General features: G+C 40.5%; 2 protein-coding genes across 6 annotated transcripts in view; one reads left to right on the forward strand and one right to left on the reverse strand.

Moving 5' to 3' along the window:
- The window catches only part of ITFG1 (integrin alpha FG-GAP repeat containing 1), a 70,778-nt gene extending 56,559 nt beyond the window's left edge, over nucleotides 1–14,219 (reverse strand). Inside the window, exons 1-6 of the mRNA XM_063167731.1 lie at nucleotides 14,038–14,219; nucleotides 10,705–10,777; nucleotides 9,192–9,337; nucleotides 7,454–7,511; nucleotides 6,790–6,864; nucleotides 4,280–4,374 (exon numbers count right to left, since the gene is read on the reverse strand). Of these exons, the coding sequence (XP_063023801.1) occupies nucleotides 4,280–4,374; nucleotides 6,790–6,864; nucleotides 7,454–7,511; nucleotides 9,192–9,337; nucleotides 10,705–10,709 (379 nt within the window). The 5' untranslated portion in view covers nucleotides 10,710–10,777; nucleotides 14,038–14,219. The remainder of the gene's footprint in view (nucleotides 1–4,279; nucleotides 4,375–6,789; nucleotides 6,865–7,453; nucleotides 7,512–9,191; nucleotides 9,338–10,704; nucleotides 10,778–14,037) is intronic.
- A 128-nt stretch (nucleotides 14,220–14,347) lies between these two features.
- Nucleotides 14,348–21,353, forward strand: part of PHKB (phosphorylase kinase regulatory subunit beta) — a 66,955-nt gene continuing 59,949 nt past the window's right edge. For 2 of the 5 annotated variants that reach the window (XM_063167737.1, XM_063167736.1), the window contains exon 1: nucleotides 17,403–17,515. In XM_063167737.1, the coding sequence (XP_063023807.1) occupies nucleotides 17,461–17,515 (55 nt within the window). In that variant the 5' untranslated portion in view covers nucleotides 17,403–17,460. Of the gene's footprint in view, nucleotides 14,471–17,401; nucleotides 17,516–21,353 lie in introns of those variants that run through there. The other 3 variants (XM_063167735.1, XM_063167733.1, XM_063167734.1) reach the window with 3 other exon arrangements.

A 21,353-nucleotide genomic window follows, 5' to 3' on the forward strand; every position in this document is an offset into this window, starting at 1 on the left:
GCAAACTCCCTGAAAATATGACCAGAGAATCTGACACTGAGCATTAGACTATTTTCAGAATCTAGGTTTAAATGACTACAACAGAAATATCACCTGTGATTTGAATGATTGGTTTGCAAGAAGAAAACTATCTACATTTATACATTTAAACTAAGTGGGAATCAAAAAGAAAACACATTGTGAACGTTCTGGTACATTAGGTTTCTAAATTCCCAAAGCAAAACAACATAAGAAAATTAACACCAGAAATCAGTAAAGAGACTAGCAATTAGCTTACAGCAAGCTGTTTCTGACTAATGATTTTTCCATTTTAGTTTTCCCAAACCCAAATTTATGATTTTTCCTTCATTTTATATAAACAGCTCCAGAAATATCTCCAACTATACACACCACGTGCTAGTGTTCAACATGAGATCAGGACTTCCAAGCTGTGGAGTCACATATCCAAGTGACACACAGAGTATTTAATACATCAGCTATTTTTCACAGCATTCAAGGATACAGGGACACATGTACAGTATGAAGTTACAGTGGGACTCACAGTCCAAGGCAGCTTGTCTCATGTATTTGAGCACTTTAAAAGTGTTTGTGGGGCCTAACTTCTTGGTAGAAGACTTGTATTTCTGAATGCAAACTAATCTATGGTTTAATAATTCTGTTTTTTTTCCCCCAAGTTTAAAAAGAGAGCACTAGCACTAAGTGAATACCTGACATGGTAGGATGTTTACAATAAAAGTTATGAAGATGTCTAATTAGAAAAAAATGACACAGCAAAATAATCACTATCCTAAAAATTTCAACTGTGATATTTTTAAGAAAGGCCTCTTGATGATCCTTCTTTGGAAATGCTCACCTGGACTGTTTGCTTCCTAAAACACACCCAATGTTAATCTGTTCACACAAGCCTATTATTATTATTAGCTGGAGATCATTGTCCTAAGCCAGCTGTGAAAAAGAACTAATGACAAGGGTGAGTATGAATTTCCAGACACCCAGCAGCCCTGTTCTACCAGGGGCCAGCACATTTGCTCCTCACCTTGCAGCCTCAGGACCATTGTCCCAGCAGTGATGGGAGCTGCCTGACCAGCCCATTCCCAGACATCCCTCCCAGTTCAGCCTCTCTGTGAAGCAGATACTCCTCCCTGGAGCAACACATGCTTAATATGCATGCAAAAAATACTTTAAAGTTTGCTATTTAGTTTATCCATTAAGCACATACAGACCCTTTAGTAAAGGTTTTATCCTGCAAATTTTTGCATGGTTTTAATGAAATTCCTGGTCTAACTCAGAATTCCTTACTGAATTAATAACTATAGGGAGCTGAGACGTCTGCATGAGGATGCTTTCTTTAAAAACAGCAGCAGCATTACTCTCTGAAATGGCCCAGTTTATCTCTGACCAAGAAAGATTAGTATTATCTTTGTTGTGGTTAGAGGATTTTTGGATTATAAAATCCTTACACTGTTAGCCTTTCATGAAGCATTGTCAGGGATTAAACACATCTTTATGAGCAAGTTCTCCTATAATGAAATCATAACAATTCAACTTCATTTCACCCAGAGCATGAGAAGTGTGGCAATTAAAAGCTCTGCTCTGAGTGTTTAATATCAGCAGGTTGAAAACGGGTTAGGCAATAAACTAGCAAAAAGCTTTTCAGCCCAGAGAGGATTTTTTGTTTTATGTCAAGCACACTTTAAATCTCCTAAGCTGTTTATAATGATAGAGTTGCCAAAAATAGCCCAGCTAAAAATCATCAAATTGGCTGCATCTGTTACAGAATACAAAGAGCGCCAAAATATTGCAGAATATTAAAAAAACCTTGAAAATACCTGCAAAAAAACCCCATGGAGAGTAAGTAAAATGGCATGTCCTGGTGATCTATTTGTAAACAAAAATCACTCCATCAATTTTAGGTGCAATTATATCCTTATAATCATGAACAGTAGCATTGCCTGTGAGTAAACAGCCTGAATATTTCAGTCCAAAAATCCCACAGCAGCATCAAATCCCATGATTATTAAGTGTTTTGGGCCACATGATTTCAGCAGGCAGATTATTCCCCTGCATCTTGTGAATGCCTCCTTTTTAATTAATACAATTGTAACGTGCAGCAGCCCTGCTCCTGATGAGGCTTTGCTCCCCCTGCAGAGTGGCTGTGTGGGTGAGCTCTGAGCCACAGCACACTCCCCTCCCCAGCAGCCCCATGGCAAACACTGGCACCCAGCACTGCTGTGCCCTGCCTGCCCCAGGGATTCCCACCAGTCCTGCACACACTTCCAGCTCCTGTTGTTTTGCCCTTTTTCCCCTGAATTTCTATCACCTGACTGCTTTGATGACTGCCTGTGAGTCACTTCCCAGCCCTGTACAGACACAATTAGAGCAGACGTGGTGAGAACACTGCACAGGTATTTTTTGGAAGAGGCACAGTGAGATTCAAGGTACAATTTCATGCTTGGTTAAAGGCAGCATACAACTGCTGCTACTAAAAGAGGAGTCAACCTTTCCCCTGTGCTTACATCTGCTCTGACAATCCTGCATAGGGAGCTGGATCAACTTAATAACTCCAGTGACAATGAACTGTGCTCCTCAGCAGCCCCAGTTCCAAGCAGTTACTAGAGCTGATGTCAGGGAACTGCCACAAATGCACAGGCAGGACTAGAAAACTGGCAACTTTTCATTTTGGCAGGAAAAACACATCAGTCATGAAATATCAGATATACTGATACTATTTTTCAGCATTATTTTTGGTTAGTCCCATCTTCATAGGGACAGTAAAAAAAAATTATCATTCCCACCTTAGAAGTAAAACATTACTTAAAAAAATAATAATACTGCAATAGTTTCTCCAGTTTTCTTGTCAGGATGAATTATTTTCCTTACAATTTTCCCCAGGTTCCTGTAACAAACACTTCCCACAGCACTAAACATTAACACCCTAACATAGTACCTCAGCTTGAGGTGTCACAGCCTTGCTGCTACAAGAAAGTAAAAGTCAGGATCTTTATGGGAAGAGCTTCACAGGAGCTTCTACTCCCATCTTGAGATATAAAAATAGATGTGACTCTATAAAAGCTCCCAGCACTACCCACACAAAGATCCTGACTCTCATCTCTGTTTAATAGAGAAGCTTCCACAGCAGCAGCACTAACCAGAACTCTTGGAACATTCTTTAGTCTGGCAACTGTCAAAAACCCTGAAAAATTGATCAGCGTGTGACCGATCAATGCAAGGATCTTAGACTTCTTACCTTTACTCACCTCTGAGTTTAGATTTCAATGTACTCCACTTAAAATGCTACCTGGAATGCTCATCTATGCTGTTTATGCCACTAAAAAAAAATTCCAGAAGGCTTCTAGAGCTAGTGTGTTAGAACTGGTTATTACATGACACTGATTACGGTAAGCAACCATATATTTAATTTTCTAGTTGGAATTTCCACTTGACAGCTTCACATAGCAATGTGCCAGAACTGGATATTAAGGTTTGACTGCATACTAAAGCAATTAACTTAATCCCCAACATTTATAAGCATCTTAATTAAATTTATGGAATCATTCCTCTCTCATTCCCATGCAACTAAACAGGAAAAAGATAAGCTCTCTTTCCAAAATTACCATATATGAATTGGTGTACACTGCACATCTAGCAGAAGATAAAGCACTTCAGAATTAATTTAGTGTGTGAAGAAATTAAGTTTATCACAATATTTAAATGTGCTTGGAAATATGAGTCAGGTATGGAAATGATAAACAGATTCACCATGGTAACTGAATCACATTGACAAAATACCCCAACAAAATAAAGGGAGAACACAGTTAGTTCTATCAGTGATAGAATTAACTACACCATAATAGACTGAAGCCATAATGAAATCCTGAAAGCAAATTTTAAGTCCAGTCTTAAAAACCTTCTGCTGAATCAAACTACCTATTTCCATACTCAAATGAAAAACTGCAGCCCTGCAGCAGTTGCCACAAATACTAGAGTACAGAATTGTGGAGAGCAGCAAACAACACTTTAAGGGTGAACACAACATCATTCAGAACATGCAGCAGTTATGATTATCATCAAGAAGTAGCAAATGCTATTAGGACATTTATTTTAAAAGTTGTTTTTTAAAACCCAGAATTTTCAAATCATAGATTTTAAAATTAAGTAACTGGAAAACCCGAATCAGAAGTAGCAAAATCACATAATTACTGAAGGAAGCTGCAACACATGACATTGACACTTAGTGATAATTATTTTTAGGATGATATCTAACACTTCTATGACTTACCAGCAGTGAAATCATTATTTAAATCTATAAAGGCATGGGAGTGTGGTATATACATTTTACTTTGAGTTTCCAGTGCAGGATGCCATGACAAGTTCCTACAGACAAGAATAAAAATACATTTCATCAATGTGTAGGGACTGTTAATCATGATACTATAGCTTAAAAAACAGTGAAACTTTAAATAAAAATGGGACAGAAAGCATGTTCTCCCAATGCTAAAACAAAATTCATGTTTAGCTTACAATATACTCAGTAACTCCAGGAATTGCTTGAAAGATTCTGTGAGTTCCATTTTATTAATTTTCTAAAGCAACATTTTTTGTTTTGCACAGAACAGTGTCACTAGCCACGAAGTTATAGTTAGTGCCAAGGCTCCTGTACTGCAGATCCTGAGACACTGATCCCTGTCCTCAGTTTCCCCAAGCAGCTTTACTGCTGCAAGTACTTCTGGAATTTACTTTCTGATTAATAAACATGAGCAGAAGCAAGCACATGCTGCTAGAGCAGCTCATGCCGGCTGCATGAAAATTCACTTTATTTCAGCTCACCTAAAAATCAACATATGAATTAAACTTTCACATTATAATGGACTACTAGCTAATTATGTAATTTCCCAAGCAGGTGATACTTTTATTTATTTATTTATAAATATACATGCCCTGCTGGTTTCTGTTCTAAAAATGGCTGAAATTCCAGCATGCCTCCCTGTTAGCAGTGATTTGAAGTGCAACAAATCCTTCAAAAGTCACAATATGACTTTCAGAACCCTTACCTAAAACACTCAGGAAAATCTCAATGTGCACTATACAACAGCAGGTACAAATACTACTACTAGTTGGGAGCTGCTTTATTTATTCCAGTGACATTACATACATTTTATTGAAGTCCTTATCTTCCTTGACTAATTTATGGTAAGAAAATAAATAATATTCTGATTACTTCCCAAAGATCATAACCAAGTCTTAGAAATGTTAAAATGCATCCCTTAGTCCAAAAGAAATAATTATTTTCTCCAGGTTTTTCTATGTATTCAGTCTTGAAGACTGCCATTGAAGTTAGTCATAAAGTTCTAGAATAAATCTTAAAATATTTTGGATTAAAATATAAAAGTGCTTTTCTAAGCAGATGACAAGGCTGTTTTCCATGAACAAGACATGGCTTATGCTATTACCTATAGCACTCAGTCTCATTTTGAGCTCTGATGAGTAATTTTATTTTTATCTTAAAGGTCCTGAAAGAATTTCTTCAACAAAATGCAACAAATCTTTCCCACTTCTCCATTTCTTCAAGAGCTCATACAATTTATTTTATATATAATCATTACAAAGTGCTCAGAAACATCCTTGTGAACCTGAAATCTGTTTCATAAGCCACCAGTACAAGGATGGTGATACAATTCAAGTTAGGATTAATGAACAAAAGCACACTGCCAAGAAGGGCACAGCTTCCACTGACACAGTCAAATGTTATTTAACCTAGGAAAGGAAAAGAGACAGGAACTACAGGTATAAGGGTTTTTATTTTCAAATGATAGACTTTAAGTTCTTTGGCATCCTGCCCAATACTAGACTTTGCTACTCTATATTACTTGGTTACAGACTGGTTCTTCTGAGCCAGTAGAGACAATCTTTTGTTATATTTTGATTTCAGCATTCATATCCAAGACAGTTAAAAATAACCATTTTCACAGTCCTTGTTAAACATTTAAGTTTGCCATTATTTTTACTCCAGTATTTGATAACTGGGCCCATTCTAGAAATTTTAGGGCTAGCAGAAATTTAATCATGAAACTTAGTCCCCTTTGCTGCAATTTCATTTAATAAGGCTTCAGTCAACTTCTACCTGCTCATGAGTGGCCTGAGGCATTCCTTAACACAAGGGATGTGATACAGACATCACTTGTATGCACACTTGTGCTGCTGCTTAGTCACCTCTGCTTTATGCCACTTCAGAAATCTCTTCCTCTTTATTTTCTTTATATATCTAGTTCAATACTTTTACATCCTGCACTTCCTGTGCTTTTGATTTCCTATGGTGCACAACCTTCCCATTACAAATCATTTCCCAGACAGATGAGAATGTTTTTTTTAAGTTTACCCCAAACATCTGCAGATTTTTCTTTTGCCATCCCTTTTATTATAAGATCTATTTCAGTAGTTCTTGCATCATCAACCTGAGAGCAGCTTTTATACAGCACAAGTTCCATAACAGATTATAATACTAAACACCAAAAATGTACTAAACAAATGGGACTAGACTATAACTTCTAGGAACTAATTGTTCCAAGAGTCAGTTTTCCTCTTTCTGATGTCTAGTGTCAGTGGCTCTGTTTTCTCGGCTCTCATGGAATTTCTACTTGCACTATAAAATAGCACTTTAAAGAGCAGATGAAGAGTGTCACTGAGTGTTTGCCAGGGACAGCAAGAAGAGTCACACACAAATCCTACATTTTAAAGGGAAGTGAATACACAATGCCCAAGTTCCAAAGCCATGCTGAGCCCTCAGCTTACCCTCCCAGCAGGATCTGTGGCTTACTCGAGTCACTGGTGACACCAAACACATCAGGAATCAAATCTCCATTGAAGCTGAAAATGGAACACAATGTCAGTGCCACCTCAGTCCCCACAGGAGTTCAAACCACCTGTTCCCAAACTCATCTGCACTGGGACATTTTCACAAAGGCCGTGCAGAACTCTCAGCTGTGGCTCTGAATTTTGGCTCCTGTCTGAGCTGCTGTAAAGGTCTGTCAGTGCTTCCCACTCTGCCTTACAGATCTACTGCCCTCCACTTCTGTTCAGCATTTCACACACAGGCAAGCACGTTATGAAAGGGACATTTGCTCACTGTGGTAAACCAGTAAGGTTTTTGCTTTACAAAATTCACTGAGAAATGAATGGCTTTTTTAATGAATACTCACAGTACTGGAATGAAAGAAATTAAAAGATCATGCAGTTACTATTGCCAGGATAATATAATATACAACAGAGAGAATTGTAAAGATAACCATTTTGGTTCATCATCTTTTGTTGGATTAGTTGACATTACACAAACCACCCTGTTCTTAAAAGATAAAGAACATGAGCATATGTTTCAAATTTTAGCATTAAAATATATTTAAGTTGCTCTTAGTCACCATTATAAATGTGGTTTTCTAAAAATGTAGGTTATACTTACTCCATTACTAGAGGCTCATCATGAAAAGTCTTATTTAACACAGTTTTATGGTTAAGATCTGAAAAATGAAAATATTAACTTGATTCAGTTACCAATATATTCTGACATTTGCATTTGCAACTAAGACATAATTCTTCTATTTATTTAAAACTGTCTGTCATATGATTAAAAAAAAGGCACCATTTAATATAAAAAACTAAATGGCTTCCTGAAATTTTGCAGGAAAGGTGAGTTACAGTTAAAAGACTGGAGGCTTTTTCTCTCTCCACCAAATTCCTAAACAAATTATTCCAAGTAGATCTCAGTGAAACCTATTTCTGTGTATGACTGCAATCACTCAGTCAGGAAACTGATTACAAACTCAATACAGGGAAACTGAAACAGTTGGGATGAAGACAGGCTAGAAGTTTAACATTAATTGTATGGTAGACTTCTGTTTAAATAACATTCTTAATTATACACACTGAGTATTTGAAAGAAGCAATCAAGGCAGACTTTCTAAATGGGAAGTGAGCACTAAGCTCCAATCAGGTTATCACCTTAGACTTCACTTGTACTTGTAATCCAAACTCCTTGCCAGATTATTCCCATTTCCCTTCTCTCTCCACAATGTTTGTCTTTACAATTTCCACATTTCATACAGCAGTCCCCTCCTACTGACTTGTGTGTCACACTCCTATTACCCAAGGGAAGACCCCATACCTTGCCAGTGGCCTCAGCACAAACCAACCACTGCCTGAATTTTTAACCTCTGACTCCTCCTCCAGCCCCCATAGCTCATTGTGTTTCCCCCAACACTTGGGGTTTTTTTCTGAAACAAAACAGAATAACCTAATTCAAGTCCTCATATTCTTCCCAATCCTAGATACCTGCTATTCACTTAATGTTGATCCACTGCACGTTTCCAGGTTGCTTGTTTCAGCTCTGATCAAAGCCAGAAGCAATGGTGTCTGAGGCAAACTTGCCTCACCTGTAACTATGCCATGACACAGTTCTTTACAATAGTGATTAATCTTCAGTAGTTTTTGTAGATTAAACAGTATTTTCTTTTGCTTATCTGTCCTTGTTCAAACCCTAAATTCCTCCCCAAACCCTTTCCTAGCAAAGTCAACAGAAAACAGAGGAGACCTCAAGAGTTCACACAATCCATAACTCTACCCCAAGACAGAATCAGCTACAACTTGAACACAGCTAAGACACTCCTGAAAAATCAATTCTAAAGGTCTTGAAAACTTTCAGCAATAGAGACTCTAGAAACCTTTCTTCCAATACTCACTTTAGTGTGTCACTGTCTTTAAAGAATTTCGTTTAACACAAATATTATATTACTGGTGGTAGGTTTAGGGATGTGATTTTGAAAGCTGATGCACTTAAGTTCACAGCAGGTTCCCTGTGCATTTTAAACTGAAGATAATTTTTTTGAGATAGTCTTTGTGAAGCTGACATGCATGATGGGGAAGCCATGAGAAGCAGCTCTTCAGTTAATAGGTACTGCCAAATCAGAATAATGTTTGGTTCTATCTGTTGCATAATACACTGCAAGTATTGTTCTCTTTCATTAATTATTGAACACAGTTTAACAGCAGGATAATATATGGGTGTGCAGCTGAATAGCTGCTAATCTCTATTTTAGTGCTAAAAACAATCATTACATTGTAAAAATGAGTTGTAACTTCTTGACAATACTTTGAATAAGGAAATCTAACAATCTTACTAAGAACCAGTCTCAGCAACTCACCCAAGGTTTGGTTGTGTCCCCAGAAAATAAACACTGAAAGTTCATCTTTGCCATGACTTGGGGCCTGGGTAGTGAGGAGCACATCCATTTGGGAATCTCCATCATAATCTCCAGGAACTACACTGGTTATGGTGACACCAAGGGATCTGGAATTAAAAACAAAAGCCCCCACATGCAAATAATGGTAAAAAGGTGTGCATGTAAAAAGCACTTGTGTAGTCAAAGGCTTGCCCTATTATTATTAGTTGGTCCAATACAATCTTAATCCTAAACCAGGTAGTTGAAGGGTAAGTCCTTACCTATTGCAAAAGTATCTCAAAATCAGGCACCTGATCGGCTGTCCCTGTCTAAGGAAATTGACACTTCAAACTTCAGCTACCAGACATTCTTCAGCCATATCCTGTTAATGCTATCTACACTTCATTAAATCCTCACATTTGTTTAGAACCAGTCAACCAAATGTGTTTCAGAGAGCAGAATCTTCTGGTTGCATTCCAAGAGCAAGAACATAAGGCAACAGGAGCTGTTTAAACAGCAGGAGTCAGGCACAGGTGGATTTTTTAAGACAATTCCATTTCCTCCTACACCTTCTGCCAGGTCATACTATTCCTTCCTACCTTTGTTTGTTCTATCTTTTTTTATTTGCTTACCTACTCTGCTTTACACACACAAACACAGGTCACATTAAGGATTAAAAGCAGATCCTTTCTAATGCATTAAACAAATTAGTTCCTTCCAAGACAGGAGGGAATAAGGAAAACTAAAAATATGTAGAGTACAGAAGATGAAGCTGAGCTATAAAGGCATTTTAACTTTTAATAAACATAATACTATCGGTAAGCATTATTCCTAAGCAATAGCCATAATAATATAACAGGATATTGAAGCTAGACATATATATATGCACATATAAACAGATTGGTTTATATTTATTAAAAACTGATGTTTTTTTAAAGGCCACATGTAAACTTGACAAAGGAACATCTCTACACAGAAACACCAGAACACCACCTTTCATATCTCTTCTAAATCAGATGATTTTGGCTGGATTCCATTAGTAACTACAGCAAATGCATGAATTTCCCTGAAAACATGTCTTGGCATTGATACTAAACCTGCCCACCACAAAGACCTATGGATGCCACGGAACGACAGTTTACCTCACTAGGAAATAGTCCTGAAAATCCAAATCAACTGCAAAGATATTTCACATATGGGTACTTTAAATACTAATTTGAGGACAAAACCTAAACCATAAATATTCCATAAGGGTTGGGAAGTAACACTTTTTAGTAAACAACTTGAATGACACAACTCATCTCCATAGACTCTGTCATCTGACCAACAAAACAAAAATGCATCAGGGCATGGATCAGGAAGTTGGTCAAAGAACCAGAGCTGGAATGACAAGTGAGCAATGAGTCAAAGAGGCAACAAGAGCACAGACAAGTGCAGCAGCTCCCCCTGAGAGGAGAGAGGCCCTTCCAAGCAAACTCTGAACAGCCATACTTACTTCATTGGTAGCTTAACACGGGGCTTAAAGTAGGGCTCCTTCTGGTCAGCCAAAAAAATCACCAGCTCATTTCCTGCCAAGGCAAACAGACCATGAGCAACAGAGGAAGACTGGAAATGGCTTATATACAAACCCAACATTTAAACAACTGCCACAAATGACCATTCCCCACAGCAGCAAGAACTTTCAAAGACATCTCATACCACTACTTCCTCCTCATCCAAAAGGAGACAAAAGGAGCACTTCTTCAAAACAAAGTCAGTTGCATCTTAAAGGAATGCTAATATCACAAATCTTCTTTGGGGGTTTAGTGTTAGAACTTTCCCTCTGTTATTTTTATCACATTGCTTAAAATAAAACTTTCTGTAATGAATTAAGAAATATTACACATGGAAAAGTAATAGGCAGCAGCTCCACAAAACTAATTAAAGCTTAAAGTCTAACTCAAATTAATTCTTTTCATAGTATGTCTCACATAGCAGGATCTGATACTGCTTTCCCATGTCAGCTGTCCAAAGCACTTTAAAGGAAACTCAGAATTTACTTGGTTCCCTGCAGCATCTCCCCATCTAGAGGCAATGATGTAAGTATCGTTTCATTATTTCAGGATAATCTAAATAAAAGCCCATATTTTATGTTGCAGAAATAACTGAAATTCAGGGAGGAAAGGAAGAATTTCAACTTCAGTGATGAAATAAAAATTTTCAGTCAGTAAACCACAAAACACACACACACACCTCTGTAAGTAAAACATAGCTCACAGTGCCACAATAGTATTTTTTCTTTGCTTCATTCTCCAATAAACCCACCTCCAGCACCACAAAATCATTCTCTATTAAAGAATAATTCTAAGGCTCCAAACTTGAGCTACCACAGTACTTTTTTAGAGTATTGTTTTGTGGCAGAGTTCAGAGCTGGGAAATAGCAGGGAACACAAGGCTTCTGCCACAAACCTCTTGAGGAGAAGGAGAATCCAGCAGCAGATGAGCAAATGACCAGGAGCCCTTTCAGAGAGGCCAGCTCAGGCCAGAGTGACCCTGCCTGAGCTGCAGCCACGCTCCTGGGGCAGGGAAAGGCCTGGACAGGCCAGGGCTGGGAGCCTGGGGCTGCCTCACCTGGGGGCTGCCTGCTGAACCTGAGTTCCCATTTCTCACCTCTCACCTGCCTTTTTACTGGTTACTTGGTAAAGTAATGACTAGGATGAAGAAGGAAATGTGTTTTTACACATATCAGGTTCCAAGTTAGCTGCAACACTGAGAAATGAGATTTTTGTGGTCATTAAAGATAGAGATATAAAAATTTCAGCTCAGTGCTCAAGTCAAAGCAAATTAACCATTAAAAATTATTTATTACATGAACAGAAAAGAGAATTACTATGCCACTACAATCAATCCTAAAAGCTGTTTGCAGTTCTGTATTCTTTTTGAGATAAGAGGACAGTAAGAAAAAATCAGTGCATTGGAGGGTGTGAAAAAACAGGAACAGTTCCCATACAAACAACAATTATGTAGATTAGAGGTCTTCAGGCTGAGTATCTGTGTGACATATATCACACACACACATATATAGGTATATATGAAATAAATAGCACAGAAATTTCCCAAATTCCCCAATGAAATGCAGCAGGTGAACAGGGAATGCTCACTCACTTCCAGCAGAGGCATCAAGCATAGCCAGGAGCTGGTACATGAAAAAGCAACCAGCACAAGCTTCCCCACTGAGCTGTTACATGCACAGACTCACAGACAGGTAAGTGTATGCACAATTCCATTTATTTGTAGATTCTGAGTTTCAAAAAGTGACTAAACCCAGAGGCCACTGGTACTTTGGAATTAGCCTTGCAATGGGATACTCCTGGATCCAGACTATCCCTTACATTCAGCGAGTTGACTATTTCCTACAAAGGTATCAGCACAATCTGAATTTCTTTTCTGTATCTGAGTATCGGGAACATTACTCTCACTCAACTGAAGTAAGGCAAGATCAGAAAAATAATATATATCCAGCCAAAGGTCCAAGGCATCATCCCCATTTCTTTATTAAGGGTCAGGATTATTAGGACAAGGCTGCTTTACAGACTCCTGTTCCTCAAAGTCTCATGTCATCTCCAGTGCTCATCTGCTCATGCTGTTTACAACTGGCTGCCATAAATGCCACCATTGAGAACTACTACCTTTTGTTTTGAGAGTATTCTGTAGTTACTTTTCACCAAGGCTTATGGTATGAAAAATAATGTTTGAATAACTATGTTATTTCAATCAGATTTTTACAGTAAGTACCACATAGGAAAATTATTTATCAAGTGCTGCTAAAGAAATCACAAATCTCATTCCTGAAACTTATAACTATTCACATTTTTATACACACTCATCTGAAAGATAAGAAAGTAAAAATTAAATCTCTTATCATAGACATTCATTTTAAGTCTGACCATTTTTTCAGTAGATGAGCCAGTGGAGCATTTCCAGGGAGCCATGCATTTCAATAACTCAACTATATGGGAAAATCACTCATGCTTTACCAAAGCTACTCAGAAAAAAATTTCTGAGATGGAAGGAATAAAAAAAGGTGAATCGGAGAATAAATTTACTATCTTAATGTGCTTCAAGAAAGTAAAATATTCTAAGATTAATGTCTGCAAATAACACTGACCACTGAAAATAAATCCTGATTTGAGGTCTCCCCATATCTGAAGCCTGAAGAGAAACCTGCGGCAAGTGACAGCTACCATGGCACTTTAACTTTTAATGGTCAGAGTAGAACAATGTGCAATTTTTCCTTCACATCTGTGAAATGTTCATCTTTGTTTCCAAAACTAGAGTGAAAGCAGGAGCAAAACAACAATTTGTGACCATTCAAGTAGTAGGATGAAGTCTCTACATTATTTCACAACCAGAAATTCAACTTTAAAAACAAATGCGCCCTATGTGAACCATTCTAGTGCAAACCGAACACCGTATGTCACACAGGAAATACCTGGGAGCAAAACAAGTGTCAATTTCATCCTGCAAACAACGCTGTGCTCACCGCGCCGGCCCCGGCAGCACAGCCCCGGCACTCGGGCCGTGCTCGGGGAGCGAACGAGCAGCCAGGAAGGGACAGGCCACAGGGACCGCAGGGACCGCAGGGCCCGGCGAGCCCATCCCTCTCGGGCCGGGCATCCCGCACCGGCAGCGCTGCCCCGCAGCCCCAGCCCTGCCATCGCCCCGCACGGGCTGCCGGGCCCCGGGGGTGGCAGCACCTTCGGCTGTCCCCCTTGGATGAGGGACGGGGAGCCCAGCTCACACCGCCCGTGCCCCGCAGCCCCCGGGCCCGCCGCGGCGCCGCACTCACCGCCGCGCAGCACGAACAGGTCCGTCTGCTTGTCCGAGTTGAAGTCGCCGAAGGCCGCCAGGGTCCCGCGGGCCTCGGGCCCGAAGAGCTGAGCGGTCACATTCTGCAGGGCTCGGGCGGGCCCCGCCAGGGCCAGCAGGGCCAGGGCCAGCAGCGGGGCCAGCGGCGGGCACGGCCCGCGGGCCCCCATCGCGCACGGCCTCGCCCCGCCCGCGCTCTGACGGCAGCGGGGCGGGCCCGGCCCGGCGGCCGCGGTTTGCGGCAGCGGCGGCGGAGCCTGCGCGAGCGCTTTACGGCGGGAGCCAGGCAGGGCCCGCCCGGCGCCGCGCACCCGCGCCCGGGGCTCTCCGGGACCGCTCCGCCATGGCGGCGACTCACATGGCTGACGTGAGCTGGAAGATGCTGGAGCTGCGCGCTCGCTCCAAACGCTCAGGTCTGACCTCTTGGCTTGCCCGGCAGGAGCCCTGGGGACCCCTGTGCCTCCTGTCACTCACCGCCCCGCTCCCGGCCCGGCCCGGGGCTGTTTCCCCGTCCCCACCGCGGGTGGCGGTGCCCGGGCGGGCCCGGCCCTGAGGGGCGCAGGGGACAGCTGGGGGTGGCGGCCCCGCCCGAGCCCTCCTCGGCTGGCACAGCCCCTGGTGCCCTCATGTGCCACCTGTGCCCATGGTAGCAAAGGCAGCGTGTTCAGCACCGCAGCTGTATAAAGTGTTGCGGCTGTGGAGCAGATACAGTGTTTAGGGGAAAGTCCCAGCTCTTGGCAGGTTTCTCTTAGCTAAAGGTAACTGCTATACAGCGTGGGAATTCAGTGTTCTGAGCGTGAGGCAGCTCGTTCTGGCCTAAACCAAAGGGTGATGTTTGCTGAGTTAGCCTGAATTTCTAAACTTCAAAAAACTTGTAGGTGTTTTTTTTGGGTTTTTTTTTTTTTTTTTTTTTGAAGTAAAGTACAGTCATAGCAGGCGTTTAGTTGTTCTAACGGAAAAACTTTTCGGGAAGATCCCTGTGTTTATTTATACACCACACATGCTTGTAACACTCAGTTGTTGCTTATTTGCATGTTTGGTTAGTTTTGTTTTGCTAGTAACTGATCAGACATTGTGAGACCAAAACGGGGCTTTAGGAGGGCTCTAAAGAATTGATTGTTTAAAGTCTGGTACGATTAATTTGGCTTTAAAAGTTCTGTTTGTGCATAGACTGATTGGCAGTCCCGCGCTGAGGACTGCCCGCTGAAGGAGGTGTCACTGGCGGCCGGTTACCATTACCGGGGCCGGGAGTGTGACTGACAGACGGAGCGTGGGGCTCTGCAGTGCAGCCCCGGGCGGATCGGGAATCCCGAGCCCCAGGGAGCACTCGGGTTTGGGATCCCCTGCAGGGTCAGCCCTCAGGGAGCACAAGGATTGGGGATCCCCTGCAGGGTCAGGCCTCAGTGAGCACAAGGATTTGGGATTTCCCTGCAGGGTCAGCCCTCAGGGAGCACTCGGGTTTGGGATCTCCCTGCAGGGTCAGCCCTCAGGGAGCACACGGGTTTGGGATTTCCCTGCAAGGTCAGCCCTCAGGGAGCACTCGGGTTTGGGATCCCCTGCAGGGTCAGCCCTCAGGGAGCACTCGGGTTTGGGATCCCCTGCAGGGTCAGCCCTCAGGGAGCACTCGGGTTTGGGATTTCCCTGCAGGGTCAGCCCTCAGGGAGCACTCGGGTTTGGGATTTCCCTGCAGGGTCAGCCCTCAGGGAGCACTCGGGTTTGGGATTTCCCTGCAGGGTCAGCCCTCAGGGAGCACTCGGGTTTGGGATCCCCTGCAGGGTCAGCCCTCAGGGAGCACTCGGGTTTGGGATTTCCCTGCAGGGTCAGCCCTCAGGGAGCACTCGGGTTTGGGATTTCCCTGCAGGGTCAGCCCTCAGGGAGCACTCGGGTTTGGGATCTCCCTGCAGGGTCAGCCCTCAGGGAGAGCAGGGCTAAGGGAATCCCCTGCAGGGTCAAGCCTGCCTGCAGAAGGTGTTTGATGGTTTCAAACACTTCGCGTTTTCTTTGCTGCTGCTGCTGCCTGATACTTTTTTGTTACATATATAAAGAATTGTATTCTGAGCAATGACAGGTTGTAGTTCACTTCCATCTTTCCCATTGTCTAGAGATTTGTTCATGGCATTTTACATAACAACTGAATAAATTTGGTCAAGAAATAAACATTATTTTTAGTTGAAAAGTTTTTCTGATTAAAGAGTTGATTTAAAAATCAAATTTTATTTAATATCTTTTAGGTAACATTCATAGCTAAAAATAAGAATAATGTTCTTACATTTCAAGTTTACTGCTGCGTCTTTATGTTGAAATTTGTATAGCTTCAGGGCTTTTTTCTTCCTTCCTGGCCCTGTCAGAAGGAGACATGTTTGGGATTGTCATAGAAAGTGACTGAAAGTCCCCCACATGTTCCTGGTTTGGCTGAGGCCTGTGCTGGAGTCCCAGCTCACAGACAGCACTGTTTTGTTTGATTTGGGTTTTGTTTTACTAGTGTGCTTTTTGGAGTAAGATGTAGTAAATGTGGAGTATAGACACACGTGCCTGAAATGCACCAGTGACTCATGTTTTATAGCCTGCAGCAATGGATCATGTAAGACTCAAATCCTGTAGGAGGGAATTTGTATCCTCATGTTTATGTGTATTAAATGATGAATTACTTTTTTCCAGTAAAACCAAATTTTATTCAGAAATTTTCATTTCCCTTCCTGAAGCAATAAAATACTGTTTCATTTGTTGCTACTCTGATTATGAGCAGATTCTAAATATAGTAGTTAATTAGTTAAAAGCCCACAAAATTTTTCTTACTTTAAAAAAGATAAACTTTAAAGATTTGGAAAAACTTGTTATCATAATTGCAGACATGTTTTTCCTAAAGTGAAAGATGTCCTACCCCCAATAACTGAGATATTCAGTGCATAAGTAATGTGTATGACTGCAGGAAACATCCTGGTGTAGATTTCACATGGGATGAAAGCAGCACTGTGCATAAGCAGTTTTAGCTCCTTATCATTGTTCCTTAACACTTTAGTTAAATCAGTATCTTTATTTCATCTAGAAATATATCAGATGGTATTAATCACCTTTTGGTGTTTGTAGCTAATTCCCTATTGAATAAGGAAGCTCATGTCAATATCCAAAAGATGGATTTTTTTGTAAACTGTGTCCTTTCACTCAGAAGGAGTAAACTACTAAGTTTTATGGAAGTAAAACAAAATAAAACCAAGAGGTCAGTGTAGAAGAAAGAAACATAAGATGTAATGAAAGTTTGTGCTGTGCACTGTGTTGTGTTAATAACTCCACTAACATTGCTTTCACTTAATTTAATGCTGATTGCCTTTAACATTTACTAAACAGTTTTGAAAATGGCTGTAGCTTAGCCTGAGCCGTTTGTGATTAGCTGCACCAATTTGAAATGGCCAGTTTGGATGATGACAGAGCCTCCTCTGCGCATGCTTTTTTAAAATTTGGTAAGTGTGCAGTTCTGTGTTTTGTTTTTGTTTGTGGCTATTTGATTCAACAAAAAATAATTGTATGTTTTGTTTCATGCAGTGTTCTGTGTTAGTAGCTCTTTAGTACTGTACAATAAAACTTAAAAATTTGAACTCTTTCAGTAAAAATTTCTGACAATTGTAATCTACTTAGATTGAAATCTACTATCAAATCTTCCTGCTTTGTTTGTTTAGTGTTCCTGTCAGTATCCCTCAGTGCAACCACCTCTGACCTCCAATTTCTCTTTTAAGATGACAGTCATGTAAAAGGTGCATTAGGAATGCTGTTTGTAATTGACTCCTAAAAAACCCCAGCGTGACAAGTTTAGAGAGAAGTAAAATTTCCAGTCAGTCAGTCACTGGTTACAAAGTTGGGCATTTGGAAATTAAGTGGAAGCAAAGTAAAGCCCCCTGGCACAGCTTCTCCTCAGGTGCAGCAGAAGCTGGAATATATGAAGCTGTCAAGGCCATTCCTGAGTGTTTTGAAGGGAGTTTGGGATGAGGTGTATCCATATGTGACACTCTGTGATGGGGGAAACTCTTGGGTAGTCTTTGCTGAAACTCAGTAGGAGAACAAGTTTAAGGCAACACAACTGGGTGGCTTGGACTCCCCTGCCCTTCCTGTGGCTTTTCAGTTGTGCCTCTCTGACCCATCAAAAAATGTCAGGTGTTGACAGCATTAAAGAAAAATTACTCTTTCCTAATTCTTGTAAAGATCTTTGATGTTTCTCCTTTATGATGCAAAATAAACATTTTTAATAGTTTTGACACCTATTGTTTTGAATTCTCAGAAATGACAATGCCTGCCTTGAATATCCTGAGTGGTTTCCAGCCTTGCTTGTAGCATTTACAAGGCTTGTGTGGTAGACTTTGGCATTTTGGTTGTGTGAAGCTCCTGTGTACTGGCATGATGGTCAGGATTTTATTTCTGCTATTTAGTAGCTTTTGTTGGTTTTGTTGTTTTTTACTGTAAATCCTGAAATCATAGTTTCCATTAAGTGCAATATACTTGACAAAGAGCTGCCTTTGGATGAATAGGAAATAGAGAAAGGACAGAATAAATTGTGTGTATTTTTTTCTTTTTCCCCTGTGGTGATCAGTGAAGAAATGGTTGGAGCTGTGTTAGGGGAGGGTTAGGTTGGATATCAGGAAAAGGTTCTTCACCCAGAGGGTGGCTGGGCACTGGAACAGGCTCCCCAGGACAGTGGGCACAGCACCAACCTGACAGAGCTCAGGAAGGTCTGGACAATGCTCTCAGGCACAGGGTGCCATCCTGGGCGTGCTCTGTGCAGGGCCAGCAGCTGGACCTCGACAGTCCTGGTGGGTCCCTTCCAGCTCAGGATGTTCTGTCACTCTGTGAAATACTGACTGAATTGCTTGCACAGTGTAACACGTGATTTTTCTTGATCAATTATAGTTTTAAAGCTTTTCTCTTTAGTGTTATTTAAATTAAACTATTACAAGATTTTACTCATTTTTATTAATGTGTAATTGTCACTCAACCAAGATTTATGACTTTTTGCTTACTTCTGCTGTGTATTCAGGTAGAGGAATACTTTAATACCTTTTCTGTCTGCCTCTCCAAGCCCTCTCCTGGTGTTCCCTTACCCTGGTTTGTGGAACAGTTCAGTCTGGAAGGGTTCTCAGGATGTCACCTACTCCAGCCTCTTGCTCAAAGCAGGATCAACTATGAGATCATGGTTTCCTCCTGTATGTAGTGATTAAAATCCCCTTGGGATATCTTTTCTTAAACTTTGCTGTGAGTAGAAATCAAATCCTCTTTGGTCCCAGTGCCTTCTGTAAGGTGAAGCTGCCACTGCCCTTACTGGGTAATGAAAGTTACAGGGATCTGAGCTCCAGGGCTTGCCTGTCTCAAGTGTTAGATTATGTCCAGACCTAATGTCATATCAGAGCCTGTGATCAGTTTTCATTCTTATCAAATATCCAAAGAAATCTTGTGTTCTCAGCTTTTTTCTTTTGGCCTGGCCTGATAGAATTATGCAAAGCAATGTTTTCTTATTCTGGCATGTGAAATATTAGAAATAAATTTCTTGCCATGTTGCTTCCATTTGTGTGGGATTAGCTTTGTGGAAGTGTTTGTTTATATTAATTCTGTACTTTGAAAGATTTGAATAAACTGTCCTTGTTGAAATATGCAAATCTTTATCCATAGACTCAGTGCAGAATTCCATTCTAATCCCTATTTTTCTTTAATTTGCACAATTACTGCCATCTCCAAGGATGTGTGTGTGTCCAAAGCTTCCATATATACAAATTTGGAACAGAGTTGTTTTAAAGCCATTTTGGCCATAGCTTCTGAATCCAAACATCTGGGCAGTTCACATCTCTTCCCTGAAGAGCAGTTAATGCTGATCTCAGGTATAAAAGGAATAAAAATGAGGGGGATGGGAAAGTAGCATCAGGATGACACAGTTTATTCAGTATCCAGAGGTTGTACAAAGAATTGAAATTTCTTCCTGTTCTCTATTACTTTGAAAGGAATCTCTATCATTTTTAGTGATTAATCAACTTGAAGAGAGTTGAAATCATATTACTCTGGGAGCTGTAAATGGTGGGAAATGAAAGGGGATTAGTTTTCCTTCAGATTAGGAATAAAGGCATTTAGTCAGTGCAATGTCTGACCACAAACAGGGATTTAATTGGACTTGGGATCAAGACTTTGAGTGTTCTCTTATCAGACATTATTTATATTAACCCAGAAAGTGACACTGGGAGTTTTGGTCAGTTTTTTACTGATTGTGAAGTAGGTACTGCCTGCAGCAATGCTCTTGTGGTGTAAGGAAATAATGGGCACACTTCATTCTTTGTAGGAAGAAAAGCTGAATTCCCAAATAACCTATTTAAATGTTGGATGGGGTTGTTACACCCCTAGACAGCAGACAAACTAGTAAATCAACAGAACAGGTTTTTGTGTTCCTCCTAGCATACCTACTTGTTTGCCTAAAATAAAACTCCCACTGTATGGTTATAACAAAGTGATGTATTTATGAAAAACAGTATTTAAAATTGATGTCCTCACTCTGTTTCTTCTGAATGCTGCTGTACAAAGTGAGACCTCCAGGCTCCCATTTGCAAATGTCCCTCTGTTACGTTTAGAGTGCTGCAGTCTTGCTGTTGTCATCTCTTTAATTTTTTTTTCTTTAGTTTGAAAATTGATTTTAAATATGTAATTGAAAATAGCTTTCTGTGACAGGTTTTTATCTTGCTGAAATGAGCTCAAATAGATTTTAGATGAGACTGGAGTCAGGCTTTTTTTAGCCATCCTTAAAATAGCTTCCTCTGTTATGGGCTCTCTCCAAAAGCTCAAGGAAGGAGCAGCTTCGTGTTTGTCCTGACTGTTCCTTGATTTGATTAGGTTGTGGCAATAATGAAATGCAATTTACCACATGATTTCTCCAGAAGAATGCTGTAACAGCCAAGCAAAACATAAACTATATAGATGCTAATAAGGAATTAATGAAGAGTATGTGAAAAACTTTGATTTAAACAAGTTCTCCTCCTTATAGTAGGAGTAATTTTAGGGAATACTCAAAAGTTTAAAACTATTTTTTCTCAGTTTTTCAAACTTTGAATTCTGTTCACCTTTCTGTTCCATCAGCACTCTACTCTGACTGTTTTACTATATTTGTATTAAAGTTTCAAACATCTAGAATAATGTAATTTGTAGTGACATTTTGACATTTTCATGCTTTCTGTTCTGTTTAATCTTCTTTCTGCACTAAATTGAAATCTTTGAATGCTCTGAAATAGAAGAATATGCTTGCTTTTTGTTCTTGATACCTTTGTTTTGTTTCTC

Source organism: Melospiza melodia, chromosome 13 (genome assembly GCF_035770615.1).
Source record: "Melospiza melodia melodia isolate bMelMel2 chromosome 13, bMelMel2.pri, whole genome shotgun sequence".
Classification (NCBI taxonomy): Eukaryota; Metazoa; Chordata; class Aves; order Passeriformes; family Passerellidae; genus Melospiza; species Melospiza melodia.